This window comes from Vulpes vulpes, chromosome 1, assembly GCF_048418805.1.
Source record: "Vulpes vulpes isolate BD-2025 chromosome 1, VulVul3, whole genome shotgun sequence".
Taxonomy (NCBI): Eukaryota; Metazoa; Chordata; class Mammalia; order Carnivora; family Canidae; genus Vulpes; species Vulpes vulpes.
The window spans coordinates 48,070,756-48,088,482 of NC_132780.1; the positions used below are offsets into that span (position 1 = coordinate 48,070,756).

At 49.7% G+C, this 17,727-nt stretch overlaps 1 protein-coding gene across 6 annotated transcripts in view; it reads right to left on the reverse strand.

The window, feature by feature from the left end:
• Positions 1–16,678, reverse strand: part of GOLM1 (golgi membrane protein 1) — a 55,082-nt gene extending 38,404 nt beyond the window's left edge. The window contains exons 1-3 of one of the 6 annotated variants that reach the window (XM_025984163.2): positions 16,318–16,678; positions 4,386–4,534; positions 2,392–2,571 (exon numbers count right to left, since the gene is read on the reverse strand). In XM_025984163.2, the coding sequence (XP_025839948.1) occupies positions 2,392–2,571; positions 4,386–4,514 (309 nt within the window). In that variant the 5' untranslated portion in view covers positions 4,515–4,534; positions 16,318–16,678. Of the gene's footprint in view, positions 1–2,391; positions 2,572–4,385; positions 4,828–4,851; positions 6,937–14,131; positions 14,502–14,543; positions 14,737–14,953; positions 15,088–16,317 lie in introns of those variants that run through there. The other 5 variants (XM_072763371.1, XM_025984164.2, XM_072763360.1 and 2 more) reach the window with 5 other exon arrangements.
• Between the last annotated feature and the right edge of the window lie 1,049 nt (positions 16,679–17,727).

Sequence of the window (17,727 nt, forward strand, 5' to 3'; positions counted from 1 at the left end):
AGCTAAGGAAAACAAGATCTGAACCTAGCTCTGCCTGACTGGACACCCTGTGCCTTTTACCACTACACCAAGCTATAGCAGAAATCTTCCTGAAGCTAAGAAACTAGCCCTGCACCCCCAGTCCCACCCCAAAATTAGAAGAACTTTATATCATACATTGTAAGGGTCAATAAAAGTCATGGTGCTTTTAAAGTCATGGACTTTTTAAAGTCCAAATGAAAAGGGACTCTCATTCTTCCCCAGTGACTGGCTGTCTCTCTTTCAAATGCATATTTTATCCTCTTTACCTGGACTCCTGGATTTTCAGTATCTGTTTATTGCAACTCTAAGAGACTTCCTCCCCCTGGATCCCCAAATAGTTCCTGAATGGGTGGGGCAGGAGAGCTGAGACCTTGCATCGTGACCCCGTTTGAAAAGAAACCATAAAACAAGCATTAAGAATGGTTTCTTCCTATATAGGGAGAGGTTTTCAGGAAACAGCCAGTCAACCATATTTCAAAGAATGCCAAGCTTGAGCTCTTATCTCCACATCAGATTATACTCCAGTGAACCAGCATCTCTATCTCAAGGACTCGCCTGTGGGAGGATGCTTCATGGACCGCATTACCAGGAATTCTCTAAAACAAACGGTTCTGTGCACAGCATATTCTCTGAGGAGTCTGCCCACCTGTACAGGAAACCCAGTTGTTTGCGGCCCATTTTATGGGGTCTGGAGCCAAACTAGCACAAACTTACACCAAAGCAGAACGCCCATGAGCCGAAATTAACCAGCAACCTTTTTTCCTTCTCCCCACCCAAAAGGTACACCCACACTTTCATGCAACACACAGAACGATCCAGAAGCTTAGGGGAGAACAGAGAGATTATCACTCCTAGAATTTTGGGTTTCGTAGGGCAGTGGAATTTCAGAAGCATCTGGTAGACTGATGGAGTTAAGAAAACAAAAACACTTAAGCACAACAAGCAAACATGACTCACGGCCACACACTCATGTTATCTTCTATCACTACTATTTCAAAAAGAAAAAAAAATTAAAGTAAAAACACAGAAAAGCCAGAGGCTCTGAGTAAAAATCCTGTTCCAGACCACAGCCAGGAAGAGAGGAAGTGCTCCACCAGGCTGGATGGGCTTGTCACCCTACACTGCCCAGCGCGGGAGCCCATCTCCGCCCAGGCCCTGTGGGCAGCCCTGCGGGTGCCTTGCTCCCAGGGCCCCCTCCCCACCCCACACTCCCCAGTTCCCATCCCACTCTCCCTTCCTAACTGGGCAGGGGCCGGGTGCCAGACACATTCTCTGCACGTCCAAAGAGCCCACATGGAATTTCTACCAACTCTATTCCTGGAGAATAAACTCTACTTTTTCCCAGAAATGTGCTTTAAGGAGTTATGTCTGTGTACATGCTATGAGCAATGTCTAGGTCCTATTCTAAAATCCGTTATGGGGGATTTATGGAGCATAAATAGTGTCACCCACAAAGTGAAGAAAAATTAGGAAGCACTTTACTACAGCATTAAAACTGGAACAATTTCCAGAGAAGAAATACACATTTGTGAATATGATAAAGTACTCAGCAAATGAGTATTCTCTAAATCAAAATCACAAGAGCTATCACCTTACACCTGTCAAAAGGGCTAAAATCAAAGAGACAAGAAATAACAAGTGTTGCTGAGGATGTGGACAAAAGGGAACCCTCCTTCACCATAGGTAGGAAGGTATATTGGTGCAGCCATTGTGGAAAGCAGGAAAAGGTTCCTCCAAAAATTAAAAGTAGACCTACCGTATGATCCAGCAACTCTGCTGGGTATTTATCTGAAAAAAACACTAATTCAAATAGAGATACGTACCCCATGTTCACTGCAGCATTCCTCACCACAGCCAAGACATGGCGGCAGCCCAAGCGCCCATCAATAGATGGATAAAGATATGGTATGTGCGCATGTGTACACACACAGACACACACAGGAATATTAGTCGGTCATGAAAAAGAATGAAATCTTGCCATCTGTGACAACACAGATGGACCTAGACAGCATTTCAGTAAGTGAAATAAATCTGTGAGGCAAATATGCCATGTGATTTCACTTGCATGTGGAATCTAAAAACAAGAAACAAAATGGGTCATGGATGGAGAGCCGTCTGGAGGTGGGGGGGGATGGGTAAAATACGAGGTGGGGGGGATTAAGAGGTTCAAACTGCCAAGCATAAAATAAATAATGCGGGGACCCAACGTCTAACCCAGGGGAGAGCTAACACGCAACAGCCTGATGAAGAGGCCGGTCCCACATTATCGCATGAACCCCCTCACGGCCCTGCATCTTCCCAGCGAGGGGAGTGCAATGGAGTCTCGACTGGCACCGGAGCGGAGCTAAGGGGTTAGGGCACAGGCCTTGCCTTCTCGTCCTGGTAGATCTTGTTGACACTCTCCAGCTGCGAGTCGTGGCTGGACTGGATGCGGTCGAGCTGCTCCCGCTGCTTTTCCAGCTCCCCCTGGAACTCGTTCTTCTTCAGCTCCACGGCGCCCCTCTCGGCGGCTGCCCTGCGGACCCTGCCCTCCAGTTCCACGATCCTGGTCTATGGGGACACCACACATGGCTGGTGAGGGCGAACCCAGGCTGACCCCGGGACCAGGCCGGGACAGAGAAGCCAGTTTGGGGGTTCAGGGTCCGGCACCAGCAGGAGACAGTACCTGGGGTGGGGGGTGCTCCCACTCAGCCCTGCGGGTCCCTCCCCCAGGGCCCTTCCCCAACCCCACACAACCCTGCTCCCAGCCCACTCCCCTTCCTAACCAGGCCCAGGCTGCTGCCAGACACCACCTCTGCAGGTCCTGCAGAGCCGGATGGAAGCTCTGCAAACCCTCCTCCTAGACGATAAAGTCTACTTCCTCCCAAGATGTGCTTTAAGGAGTTCTGTGTGTTATGAACCATTTTGGAAGTCAATGGTGTAGAAGCTACAACAGTTTTTCCCAGAGACACAGTATTATAAGTAGAGGAAGTCACTTGTCTGGGCTTCTTTGTCACCACTGCTAATCTTCAAGGAAATACCACCATAGCCCTCCCAGGGACTCTGGGTGGCTGAAATGACGTGAGTACATAAAGTGCCTCATGCTTTACAAGGTGCTCAAATATTTAGTTCTGTTTCCCTCCTGCTGATGACAAAGCACTTAACTCTTTGGCAGACAGAACTTCTAGCAACAGATTCATTTCTCCTGCTCTGGACACCATGTCCACCTGTGCCCAGAGGACGGGCTCCCGTGGAGTTCACATGAAAGCACCACCCTTCGGGGTGAGTAAGCCTGAGAGGATCTCACACGGGATGGGGCTTCATGGCTCAGAGCCCAAGCTCTGCCCTCAGAAACACTGGGTTCAAATCCCCAGGCCTCTTGTACGTTCTGTGTCTCGATCTGCCTACCTGGTAAATGGGGAAAATGAAGTCCCAAACCTACAAGGTTTGTGTACAGAAGATAGTGTATACGATGTGTTGTTGAAGAAAAATCATTTGGATACTTGTTAAAACAGAAAGGAAAACTTCCTTCAAGACTCCTGCAATAGGGGTCACGTCTATGCAGTAGGGGAGAGAACCAGCCCCACTCTGAACACAGCCGAGACAGCTAAGAGTTTACAGCCAATGGCAGAGGGAGGGGTCAGTGGAGGAAGACTATCAAGGGGAGACCTCAAGAGCAGGGGGATTTCTGGCTAAAGGCAGGCGAAGAGCTCAGACATCACGGGAGAGGCAGCAGGTGCCTGACCAGATGCTGGGGGAGGGGATGATTTAGCAGGATTCTTTGCTAAGTGGCTGGGCAGGCTGCAGACAGGATACGGGAGGCCAGGAGGGAGGCCTCATGGAGAGGAGGGGTCAGAGCTGCCTGACCATAGTCTCTGTCCTTGCTCAGCATTGCCGGACCCATGATAGGCAGTGATAATGGGAAAGCTAAAGTTACCCTTCCTTACATGATGATTTTAACAACTGGCCCATCTAAGCACACACTTCCCACACTTGTCACCCAAATGCATTTCCAATACCACTCTTTGAGGTCTAGCATGGACTGGGGGGCCCGACGGGCTGTGGTCTGTGTACCGAAGCAAGCCGTCTTCCCAGAAACGGCCCCCACAGCTGAACTAAAAATCATTCACTCACAGGACAAGCAGAGGCGGCTGTTCCGGTAGCAACCCCAAATCACAGAGAGGTCCTCTCCCACCCAAGAGCAGAGCTGGCGTGGAGAGTCTAGCCCGTGGCTGAGTGCAGGGTACCTAGAGCCCCAAACTCACGATAGGAAGTACACGCATGCTGGACGGAATGCCTCAGGGGGTGGCAAACAGCAAACCCCTTGACCCCAGCACCCGGCAACTTTAAATACTTTGACACCCATGCAAATACAAGCAAAACACCTGCAGATCCACACTCCGCGAGCTGGCGATCCAGTAGTTGAAGCCCAGGACGATGATGCAGGCCACCAGGGCAGCCAGCACAAGGGGTGGCGACTTCATGCTCCGGCGCCCGTTTCCCAGTCCCATCATCTCAAAGGCTGGTTGAGAATCTGCCAAATAGAACAAGCCCATGAGCCTTTGTACAGCAGCGCTGGGCCTGGAGCAGACCCCGTGCACCGGCACAGCCGACACAAAGGCACTTTGCCTGGACACACGATCCCGCAGGAGAGAGCCATGTAAGTAGCACAGCCTGAGCCCACAAGGCTGGGTGCCCTGCGCTGCGGGCCAGCCCCCCAGGACAGGCTGGCAGGAGTGAGCATCGTCCTGCAGCCCCAGCACCTGTGGCCCGAGACCTCGGGCAGGTAACAATCTCTCATGCACGTCAGTTTCCTCCGCTGTCAAACGTTAGGGCGAGTGTAGTACTTACCACTCCAGTACAGGCTGACGTGAATCACCTGTTTGAACAGAGACAGCAGATATCAAATGCTTCCACATCACCTTAGGGGGGAAAAACCATTTCTCATTGTTCCCCGAAGAGCTCTTTTTGATTTGAGACCTAACAAGGAAGGGGTTTTCGCCCCTGGACAGAATCACTAACGACACCCAGTCAAAGCATTTGTTGAGCAAAGCCAGAAAGCACCCGGGAGTGTAGATGCCCACTAAGTCACGGCCCACTGTGGACCCCTCCACTCCGCACACGCACGTGCACACACACACGCTGTACACACTCACGGCGCTGCCTGCAGGAGAGGCGCTGGCCCAGGCTTCCTCAGAATGGCTGCTTCTCTCAGCGCGCAGCGCGGCCACCTTAGCAACACAGCTGCAGAGAGCAGCCCCTTGTCCAGAGAATCCCAGACGAGGCTTACAAGGTTTGTCTCGGGCTTCAACCCGAGACCGGGCTGCCGGGATGCCAGCACTGTGCACCGAGCACGGAAAGCCGACCTTCCCAAAAGGCTTTGCTGAGCCAGCCAGAACAGGACCTGATCAGAGGGAGGGCAGCGTGCACAATAAAGGCCATCTCTGAGAACAGGTACGCTTCTATGCCAGGTGTGGCCCTGGGGGGTGGGCACGGGAGGGGACAGGGAGGGAAGACCCCAGGGACTGAGCTTCCAGGTTCAATTCCTGCGAGCAAGATAGGGAAGAGCTGACAGGGCCAGCTCTCCCCCCAAGGTGTTCCTATCTGGTGTGTCACCAGGAGACCTCTGCGGGAGTCTACATGGGGATAAATGAGCAATCTTTGGAATTGCCTGAAATAAAGCACCACCAGAATTCTGAAGCACAGACCTGACCTCAGCCTCTGCTGGTGCCTTCCTCACCAGATGAAAGAGGGGGAAAAAACTTTAAAAATCAAATATCAGTTGAAATCAGCAAGCACTATATATATTAAAGGAAGGTAATGCTCAGAAATACTAAACTTCTAGAAAATTCTATATACCTGCTGAAAACGTGTCTCCACTCCCTCATATCTGATTTTGCTCACAAAAGTCTTTTTTACTCTTTTTAAACTTTAAAAAGTATGTATAAAACTACAAATACAAATGGGGAGAAAGACCACACAGTCAAGTGTGAAATGAGAAGTCTCCCCTCTAACGGCAGCATCCTTCTATTCCAGCTGCTCTCAACCCTCACGGACTCCTGCATCACCAGGAACCGAGGCACGGCACAATCCTTCACCTGCAATTCAATGGGTGTAGAGAAGGGCCCAGGTATTGGTAGTTTTCAGTGCTCCCGGGCGATTCTAATATCCAGCCACTCTCCTAGATATCATTCTCCATGTTTCTTGACGTTTATACAAGCATCGACGTACATATTTTTAAATCCAAACAAGATCATTCACACTGTTCTGTAATGTCATGAGTCACTTAGTCATACATCTTATCGCACTTTTCCTGGTTGCACATTACAGTTTGCTCTTTTCTTTTCAAAGTTCTGAATGGGCACCACTGTGTGCAAGGTTTACTTAACCTCCTACAGAGGGCCTTTCGGCTTATTTCCAACAATGCTGCCATGAACACCCTTTCACATCCACACCTGGGTTTGCAAACCCCCTATCCAGGTGTGCGATCCCCAACACAATCCTGAAATCCAAATTGCTCTAAGAGCCCAAAGGGAGTTTTAAAAACTTACCCATAGCAATCAAACCTGACCTGAACTCAGATCAAGGACTGATCAGAACTTACCCAAAACTACTTAAAGTCTTTATCTTTCTCCCTTTGTGTGAATATTCATATGTCTTGCTGCAGAAAGATTAGTGTTCAAGTACAGGGTGCTCCGCAGATCCTGCTGGGGTTGTCACATAATATATAATGAGTGCATCTTATTATCTTCTGAATTCTGACAAAATTCTGAATTCCAAATACCTCTTCCAGGGGTTTGGGAAGGAGGAGGAACCAGCAAGGAGCTTACTCCATGTGAGGCACTCAAGTGTTTCCAACACAGCGGTCCCTGAAGCCTCTCAGCAATTCTGAGGGGCACTAATCGCCCCCATTTTGCAAGCGATGGAATAAATCACAGACAGCTGTAGAAAAATTTCAAGAAGCGGTCCTGCTGGGTCATAGGTATTTAAAACTGATAGAGCTTATTGCCTCCAAAACATTTAGCAAATTACAAAGCACAAAGAGTAGAAAACCCTGGACGACACTGCCTTAGCCAGGTGATCAAAGTGAATGCAGCTACTAGTGGGACAGACATCATAGACCACCCAACAGGATGCACCGGGGAGGAAAGTTCAGAGGAACTTATATTGAGGGACATTCTATATTCAAAAATATTAATTTAAAATCATGGAAAACAAGGATAGTGAGAAACTGTCAGAGAGATGTGACAACTAAACAAAGGGATGGGTGGGTGAGGGATCTACTATGTTTGCAACTTTCATAAATTCAAGTCATCTAAAAAATTTTGGATATATCTTATTCCATTGGCTTCCAAAGCAGTTCCAATAATTTACTCTCCCACTAGTAGAGAGAAACGTGTTTTCTCACACAATAACACCAAAATAAAACTTCTGATGTTTGGCAAGCTCATCAGTAATGATGTTTTAAAATACATTTTCTTGGGGTGCCCAGCTGGCCCAGTCCATAGAGGATGTGACTCTTGATCTTGGGGTCATGAGTTTGAGCCCCACATTGGGCAAAGAGCCTACTTTAAAAAATATACTTCTTAGCATAAATGAGCATCTTTTCATCTATTGGCCATTGGTTCATTTTAGTGAAATGTGTTTTTATACTTTCTGCCCATTTTTTTTTAAAGATTTTATTTATTCATGAGAGAGAGAAAGAGAGAGGCAGACACAGAGAGAGGAAGAAGCAGGCTTCCCATAGGGAGTCCGATGTGGGACTTGATCCTGGAACTGGGACCAAGCCCTGGGCCAAAGGCAGACACTCAACCACTGAGCCACCCAGGCATCCCTTTTCTGCCCATTTTTAAACTTGGGTGTTCACCTTGTTGAATTATAAGAGCTCTTTGTATGTTAAATCTTTGGTATTTCACGAGGATATCTTTTGTTCTCAATTTTTCATTTGTTCTTTGACTTTTTCACTTTTTCTTTGAATTTTTTGTCCATAGTCTTGGGTTGTTGGTGATGTTTTTAAAACAACCTACTCTTGTCAATCTTTTATCATGTCTGGATTTTGCTTACACTTTTTTTTTTTAAAGATTTTATTTATTTATTCATGAGAAACACAGAGAAAGAGAGAGGCAGAGACACAGGCAGAGGGAGAAGCAGGCTCCATGCGGGGAGCCTGATGTGGGACTCGATCCCAGGACCCCAGGATCACGCCCTGGGCTGAAGGCAGACGCTAAACCGCTGAGCCACCTAGCGATCCCGATTTTGCTTACACTTAAAAAGACATTTGTACTCTAAGTTTAGAAGCACATTTACTCATATCTCCTCTCAACATACCCATGGCCTCATATATTTATTTAAATCTTCCATCTACTTGGAGTTCCCTTTTGGTGTAAGGAGTAAAAAATCCAAAAAATATTGGGTTTTGGTGTGTGTGTGTGTGTGTGTCTGAGAGAGAGAAAGAGAGAGAGAGAGATGGCTAGCCAGTTCTGTCAGCACCCTTTACTAAAAAATATATTTTTACCTAGGGCTTTGAAAGCCTATCTTCGTCTACACTTAATTCCCTAACAATATACTTCTAGATGAAGTCCATGTATGAGTGTTTATTTTATTCCAGCAGATAGAAGTCAATGGATGGATATACTACAAGCCTGAAAACAATAAAAAATCTCAATTCTCACCTTCAAGGTAAGTATTCTGATGATCATTCAAAACTCTTTCTTGAGCCAATTAGAATGTACTGACCAACTATCCTGAGACAGGTGCTGTGCTAGCACCAAGCAACTCAGGACAGTGTTAAAAGAATAAACTCTAAAACCCATTGTCCGGTGTCAGACTCTGGTTCCACTTCTTAGGAACCATAGGACCTATCTGAGCATCACTGTCCTCACAAGGTTATTGTGAGGATGTAATAAGTTAAGATATGAGAGGTGTTTAGAACCACACATGGCACATAGTAATTGCTCAATAAATTTGACTATTAGAGATGGAAAGATGAATAAGAAATCATTTCTAGATCTAGTCGTTTCCCCATTTCATAAGGAAAAGGTGATGAATGTCTTCCTTCCACCATCATTCTACTTTATAAGGAACCAGCTTTATGCATTCATCCTATTGACTCTGCTGTCAATGAAGCAGCAGTAACTGCCATCACCTGAGGCAGACTCCCCGCTGCCACCACGGCACCAGACACCCCAGACCAGGACCCCATTATGAAAAAGAGAGGTTCTGGGAAGCCCAACATGAGCCTGGTCTCAGAAGCCCCTTGCTATGACCCAGCACTTGGCTGGCCAGGAAACCATGCAGCTGCCCAGAGGGCACAGACAGGAGAGCCTGGGGCTACTAAGGGACACAGGGCCACCTGGCTACGGAGGTGAGCACAAGGGAGGGTAGCCTGGCACTTTGGCGCTGACTTTCAGGACTGTAGAAACCTCTGCTGCTGAAAACAAAAGGCCAGATACAGGTAGGAAATGATGAAGGCTAAGGTGGTAACTCGGAGCCATCACTGACAAGTGTCAGGTACTTCAAACACTCTCCTTCCCCAACCTTAGTTCTCTGGGCCGAGGGGGTGACGGCAGGGGTGGGAGACAATTGCATCAGGTATATTAATATTCACTGTAACTGGGGCTTCAGAATGGGTTGTGTCTCGTATTTGACTGTATCTGACACACTGAAAAATGGTTAACCTAAATCAGCTGAACTCTGTGGAACCCCCAGGCTTCCCTGGAGAAAAAGAAAGTGATGTGTTTCTGCATTAAATGTCTCTTGGTAATAGGAAATGTGAAAAGAATTGCACATTCTTTCCTACTGGCTTCATTTTAAAAATTCAACCTACTGGTTAAAATTATTGTTTGCATGTAAGATAAAGATCTTTTTGTAGGGGATCCCCGGGTGGCTCAGTGGTTTAGCACCTGCTTTTGGTCCAGGGCGTGATCCTAGAGTCCCGGAATCGAGTCCCTCGTCAGGCTCCCTGCATGGAGCCCGCTTCTCCCTCTACCTGTGTCTCTGCCTCGCGCATGCGCTCTCTCTCTCTCATGAATAAATAAATAAAATCTTTAGAAAAAAAATCTTTTTGTAAAAGAAGAAAAACCTCTAATTACTTAAGAAAGGCACCTGAAAATGAGCAACCTGCCAAATACACTGGCCCCTTGATTTACTTTTTTTTCTTGTTTACTTATTTCCACATAGGTCTTTTTCTTCTTTTTTTAAGATTTAAGAGAGAGCACTCAAGCTGGGGCAGGATGGGCAGAGGGAGACAACTAGAGAAGTTTAAGCAGGTTCTGCGTTCAATGCAGAGCCTGATGTGGGGCTCAATCTCACCACCCTGAGATCATGACCTGAGCTGAAATCAAGAGCAGGATGCTTACCCAAATGAGCCACCCAGGTGCCCCAAGAATTTATTTTTAAGTAATCTCTATACCCAACATGGGGCTTGAACCTACAACCCTGAGATCAAGAGTCACATGCTCTACAGACTGGGGGCCCCTCCACATGGGGGTTTTTAATCATATAGGCAGATACTGTACGTAAGAGCAATCGAGTCAGAACAGCTCATTAGACCAACGTGACCGCTGCGGAAACCATACAGCTTCTCCCGTGGGAGAGCCCCACCTTTCTTCCTTCTCCAAAACGGCCTCACCTGGATCTAGGAGACTCTGCAGGAGGCTTAGCAGGAAGCCCAGAAGTCCCTCTGCACTGAGCAAACAGACCTGAGACGCCCCGCTCAGGGCAGATGAAGGATTCGGTCACCAACAATTTTCTGAGGGTTTAAAAACATTCTGCCCTGCCCCAAGAATGTCCCCAAGCAGAGGTGAGCATGCCATGCCAGCCCTGTTTTGTGAACACAGCCGCCCCAGCTCCCTTGAGGGCCACAGCTGTCTCTGGTTCCAGACAGAGTTGATGAGCTGATCCAAATCCACTCATAGGGTTATTATGAGGACTCAACCGGTTAAAATACTTATTATCTGGCCCCTTACAGAAGTTTTTCAACCCGGCTCTAAGCCATTAGCGTTGAATGACCAGGTCCACAGCATTCTCCTGAAATTGCTCTAAAAGCTTACCAGGAAGTGCAGAGAATTTCGTCTTACTTCCCCAACCCCCAATTACAAACATCATGTTTCCCCAGCTCTGGAAGCTGACAGTTTATAAAGGAAAAACTTAAACATTATGGTGATCTTAGTAATACTGTACTGCATATTTGAAAATTGCTAACAGGGTACATCTTAAAAGTTCTCACAAGAAAAGAATTTTGTGACTGTGGTGACAGACATTAACTGGATTAATTGCAGTGGTCATTTCTGCAATACATACTGACTTGAGTTAGGGCTGCTGAATCACTACATCGTACTCCTGAAACTAGCGTGACGTCAGTTATACCTCAAAAAAATTTTCTTAAAAAACTTTTAAAATCCGTGTGCATGACAGGGTGCCTGGGTGGCTCAATCAGTTAAGCAGCTGCCTATGGCTCAGCTCATGATCTCCAGGCCCTTGGACGGAGCACCACATCAGGTTCCTTGCTTGCCCCACTCCCTCCGCCCCTCCCCCAGCCCTCCAGCCCTGCTCATTCTCTCTCTTGAATATTTTTTAAAAATTCATTTGCATGTTTAGTATTACATACTGAAAATACCAAAGAGCAAGATGGACAACTGAAAATGAATGAGAGGAACCAAATTTCATTGTGCTTTTTCCAGCACTTGAAATTTTCTGAAGAAAGGCCACCTCCTACATGGATGCCAAGACTACATTTTGGCAGGAACTCCCGAATTTTCCTCTAGTTCAAGAGTTGGCAAACTGTAGCCCAAAGGCTGAATCCCGCCAGCTACCTGTTTCTGTACACTGCCTACAAGCCTAGTTTTTCAGTTTTTAATGGTTAAAAAAAATCAAAAGAATATATCATGACACGTGAATAGCACATGCAATTAAAATGTGGGGGTCCATAAATAAAGTTTTATAAGGACACAGTCACTCCCACTAATTTATCCCTTGTCTATGGCTGTCAGGTTACAAGAATTGAGTCCACCAACAGGGCACATGCATCCCAAAGGGTAATGGAAGATGCTCCACAGGGCTAGAGAAGAAAATCTGAGAAGTTACGTTAATTTGTATCCATGAAACATAGTGATATAACTATTATATAAAAAAACTTGAAACTATATTATATGTAGACTAATCATATTAAGGATCTTATACCATCTTCCATTTTACTAATTCTATTACACGACCATAAAATATCAACAGTGCTAATAAAAGTAGAAACTGACCTGCATGCTAAGTCTCTCTGTTGAAAGGCACATGGCCCCAACCTGTGAGGTGCCTGAGGAACTCCTCTGACCTTGGCACTGTGCACAGAGAGGTGGACCGACAAATTATAACCAGACCAAACCTTACAGAGGCTAAGAAGCTTTAAGATTCATATAAAAAGCACAAATTAAAGTCATTCTAATAAACATAAGCATGGGCAAACACAGGCCCACTGCTGGGAAGGCACATCTTCAGTTCTGCACGAACCATGTCCCAAAGTAAAACCTATGATGATATAATCAGATCTAGCAAGAAACAAGCCAAAAATATTCACAATTCAAGGAGTATATGAAATAGGGCTTTACCTCTACTGCCACTAAGCATGAATCCAGCTCTAAGAAGTATTCTGGACCTTGAGATACAAGACAGTAATAGCACGTGCACCTGACTTATAAATAACAAAACCACAGGCGAGTGCTAAACATCTGTGTAATTGAGATAGCTGATATATAACAATGAATTAATTTTAAGTTTTTGTTTTTTAGATTAATGATAATGATCAAAAAAGTTTGGAAACCATAGCAAGTTACCATCTGTATCAGTATGATCATTATTATATCATACTCTGACGTACATTTTCCTCCTGTCGGGCACTAATTAATCTTCAAAATCTTAGCTAAGGAAAGTGCTATTAACACAGTCCTGAAGGGTTTTAAACAAAAATAAGATCAAAATATTGTAACAATCAGAGAAGGCATGATTTTCCCCCCCAAAAAAGTGTAGGAAATTCACTGTGCGAAACAAAGCAGACTCCCTGGGAACTTGGTAAGGACTTCTGAAACTTCAAGCCAAGTCCTTTCATGTGATGTCATCATTAACTGGAAAAGTCGAGAAAAGAAAATGACCACAACCTAAGAATGTTTTTTTGTAGGAGGAAGTGGAGAGTAGGAAAATGAAATACTACTCACGCTTTTCTAAGGTAAGACAAAAGCATATCAAGACCATTTCTCCTACTTTTGAAAAAAAAAGAAGTGCTTTTTTTGTTTTTTAAACAATAAAAAAAGAAGTGTTTTTCTCTTATCCAAATGATGGATGTTCTTTCTCACCTTAGGTCATTCAAAAGAAAATAAAAGGTAATAAAGCAATACAACTACATTAAAGCCAGGGCATGGGGCCTCTCTTCCGTCATCTCCTGCTCTCCCTTCTCTGGGGCTAGACTTCTCTAGGGGCCACGCCACCTCCAAGCTCCTTTCCACTACTGTACCAGCCACAGGACACTGCTCAGCACAGCCTGCTAGAAGCCTCCTCCCTGGAGAGGCAGTTTCCCCAGGCTCTGCCCTTCTACCTTGTGCTTCAGAGGCAGAAAGCCTGTCTGCACATTCACAGGGTTTTCAACAAGGTCAGCAGTTTCCTCCCTGCTGGGGGAAAGTGGCCACAAAAGCCAACTGAAGACAGATAGCCCCTGACACATTCAACCATCCTCACTTCTGTTTCTGCCCTACCCCTCAAAAAATAATATAAATACAAAAATCTTTTCATCCCTCATCAATAACCCGGCCCATTGCCAACAATTAGAAAGGAGACGGCATCCTTTGCTCCCCAGAGCAATGTCGTCCACATCTGATCCCCTTTAGTCCCCATAACCACTCCTTCCTCTCATTCTTGGTCCTACATTATAACAAAACCCATGGGGGGAGGGGGCGGGCGGGTGATAACCTCTGCACAGGAAACCAAAACACGTCTGGAAGAGCTCACTGTTTTCTTTAAACATCCTAGGGATTCAATGTCTTTTTGACCACTGATATCTTAAAAATGAGTTCTGGCCTAAGGACAGCATGTCTTACCATATTGCTGGTTGTACTTACAAATAAAATCATTCTTCCCAAGTGCATGAGCTTACCTTAATCTTCTATAGCATAAGCAGGAGGAGCCAGACCGCCAAGAGATTCCACCGCTCCCCTGGTCTCATGCTCCAAAAATTACAGAAATACTGAAACTGCCTAAATTTGAGTCAACATGACGGCCATAAGTCAAGGAGAGTCACTGGAAAGCTGTTAAGTATTTCATCAGACTGTGGGACATCTTAATAATCCATCCCTAGGAATGTGCGGAATTTCGAGCTATAGGGCTTTGGAGAACCCACACCAGACAAAGGAAATCTCAGACTCGCGAAAGCCACACAAGTTTGGTCGCGCAAATCTCGAGAAGAGAGAATCTGGAAGTGACCAGCGACGTCACGGCATCCCCCGTACGACGGTCCTTAAATTATACTAAAAAGAACATTCATCAAAATAGGCATTGCCTTATTTTACCTTAAAAAAAGAAACCATCACAAACAGCACACGGAGTGTGAAACAGACTGGATGTAAACCCGGGACGCTATTTTCACAGCGCAGCCAAAGTTGTGCGGACGCTGCCCACGGTCCTAGGCTGGAGACGCTCGCTCGGGCGCGAGCCTGGAGCAGCCCCGCCACCGGCTCGCGGCCCCGGGCCACCTGCCCACGCGGCCGCCGCCTCCCCCGGCGCCGGGACGAGACGAGCGCCGCTTCGGGGCCGCCCCCTCCACCCGGCGCCGCGCCACAGCGGAGAACAGAAAGCAAGGCCGCGCGGCCCCGACCGGCGGGCGGGGAGGCGGCCCCGGGCGGCTCGGGCTCGCGGGCTCCGGTGACCCGCTGCGGCGCGGGCGGAGGAGCGGGCAGGCGGCCCGGCGCCGCGCACTCACCTCCGGCCGCGGCTCGAGCCGCTCGGCGCCGCAGGACCCGCTCCCAGGCCGCCCGCCGCCGGCCCCGCGCTCCCGGCCGCCCCGCGCCGCGCCCAGCACCGCCGCGTCTCCGGCCTCCGCAGCGGCGAGTCCCCGCCCCCGGTCCGCGCCGGCGGCGTGGGGAGGAGGTGGCGCCGCGAGCGCCGGGAGGCGAGGCCCCGGCCGCGCCCGCCTGCACGCCCCCTCCCCGCGCGCCACCTCCTCGGCCGCCCCCCTCCCCGCGCGCCCCCTCCCCGCGCGTGCTCCCCTTCCCGCGCGCCCCCTCCCCGCGCGCCCCCTCCCCCCGCGTGCTCCCCTCCCCGGCCGCCCCCCTCCCCGCGCGCCCCCCTCCCCGCTCAGCCCCTTCCCCGCGCGCCCCCTCCTCGGCCGCCCCCCTCCCCGCGCGCCCCCTCCCCCCGCGTGCTCCCCTGCCCGCGCGCCCCCTCCCCGGCCGCCCCCCTCCCCGCGCGCCCTCTCCCCGCGCGCCCCCTCCCCCCGCGTGCTCCCCTCCCGGCGCCGCCCTCCCAGCGCGCCCCCTCCCCGGCCGCCCCCCTCCCCGCGCCCCCCTCCCCGTGCGCCCCCCTCCCCGCGCGCCCCCCTCCCCGCTCAGCCCCTTCCCCGCGCGCCCCCTCCCCGGCCGCCCCCCTCCCCGCGCGCCCTCTCCCCGCGCGCCCCCTCCCCGCGCGTGCTCCCCTCCCGGCGCCGCCCTCCCAGCGCGCCCCCTCCCCGGCCGCCCCCCTCCCCGTGCGCCCCCCTCCCCGCGCGCCCCCCTCCCCGCTCAGCCCCTTCCCCGCGCGCCCCCTCCTCGGCCGCCCCCCTCCCCGCGCGCCCCCCTCCCCGCTCAGCCCCTTCCCCGCGCGCCCCCTCCTCGGCCGCCCCCCCCTCCCCGCGCGGCCCCCTCCCCGCGCCCCCCTCCCCGTGCGCCCCCCTCCCCGCTCAGCCCCTTCCCCGCGCGCGCCCTCCTCCCCAAGCCCCCCCTCCCCGCACGCCCCCTCCCCCCCTCCCCGCGCGCCCCCTCCTCGGCTGCCCCCTCCCCGCGCGCCCCCTCCTCGGCCGCCCCCCTCCCCGCGCGTGCCCCCCTCCCCAAGCCCCCCCTCCCCGCACGCCCCCTCCCCCCCTCCCCGCGCGTCCCCTCCTCGGCCGCCCCCGTCCCCGCGCGCCCCCCTCAGGACGCGGCTCCCGGGCAGCGGCCGAGCGGCCCGGCGCTTCCCAAGAAGGGGCCGGGAGCGGGGCGGCGGCGCGGAGCAAAGGGGCTCGGAGGAGAGAGGCGACCCCTCGCCTCACCCCCACCCCGTCCAGAGGGAACTTTCTGGAATGTGGGGCCAACTACATCCAGCGCCACCCACCTTGCCACACTCACAGACCTTCAGTGGTCCAGGCCCCAAACCGCCCAGGGTAAAGGGCCAACGAATAACAGGAATTTGGAGGGGGGGGGGGGGGGTCAGTCCTCACAAATCTTTTTTCTGCCACCAACCCTAGCCGGTTCCTAATCTCCCCACGACCGTTACCCCTCAAAGTTTAATTTTTCGGACCGTGACCCTATCTACTTGTGGATAAAATGAAGATTCCTGGACGCTGCGCAAGTGTGGTCTTCCAGTACTCTCCAAGGATGACGCCTGGGAGGCTGAATCCTAAACAGCGCCCCGAGCGCGCTGAGGTTTGAATAGCACCTTAGGCCACAGCTCCCTGAGAGGACGCCGCAAAACTAATGACCTACGCGGTATCCCTACTAGAAAATTCGAAAACGGGGGCTCTGAACCCTGACCGCACTGGCCAAATTATCTGGGAGCTCTTGGAGGATTTGGATGCCAGGGTCCCAACCTCCAGAGTTCTAAGCCCAAACGTGGGTATTTTTATTATAAAGCTTTCCAGCTAATTCTAACATATGGCCAGCACCAGGAATAATTCTAGATTTATGTCTTTTTGAACCTATCTAGCTCTGGTCTCTGGGAAAGGAGCCTCTTCTCGCCCTTCCCAAATCCCAATCACAAAACAACAACAATAAGTACACAAACTCCCTTAGGAATGCTCACAGCCAAAATGGTTTTCAAACAGAACGAAGACTCACCTTGAGAAAGGAGACCTGGCACCTGAGCATGGTCTCCTTAAATTCAGGAAAAGGATTCTTCATGAGCCAAAACCTCCTAATTGAATTTAGAGTAATATTCTCCTATAGCCCAAAATGATAATTTTTGTGACCTGCTGTTAGACTGTTGCAGGTCAGGATCAAGAATACAAGAGCCACGGGGTGTGTTGGACGTCAGCCCTGGCTTTTCCAATGACTTGTATCACTTCTTTCTAATTGTCCAGTGACCTTAAGTGACCATGGTCAGTATTTTTGGATAGGTGCAATAAATTGCTCCTTCTGCCTCCCCTCATCATGTTTTGCCTTCTTAGGCTGGGGGGCCGTACCTTCTACCTCATTTGCCTGTAAGCAGGGTTCCATTGAATCCCTCATTTATCAACAACTAATCAGTGACTAAGCCAGTGATTTCCACCCACCAGTTTTATTGAGAAATAACTGACGTATCTTGCTGTATGAGTTTAAGGTGTCCAGCATGATGCTTTAATTATATATATTGTAAAATGACTACCATGGTGGGTTCAGCTAGCATTCATCTTCTCCTAAAGATACAGATTGTTAAAGAGGAAGAAAAAATTTCTCCTGTGATGAGAAGGCTTATGATTTACTCTCCTAACCACTTTCTTACATATCTTACAGCAGCCTTAGCACGAGTCATCACACTGTACATCAC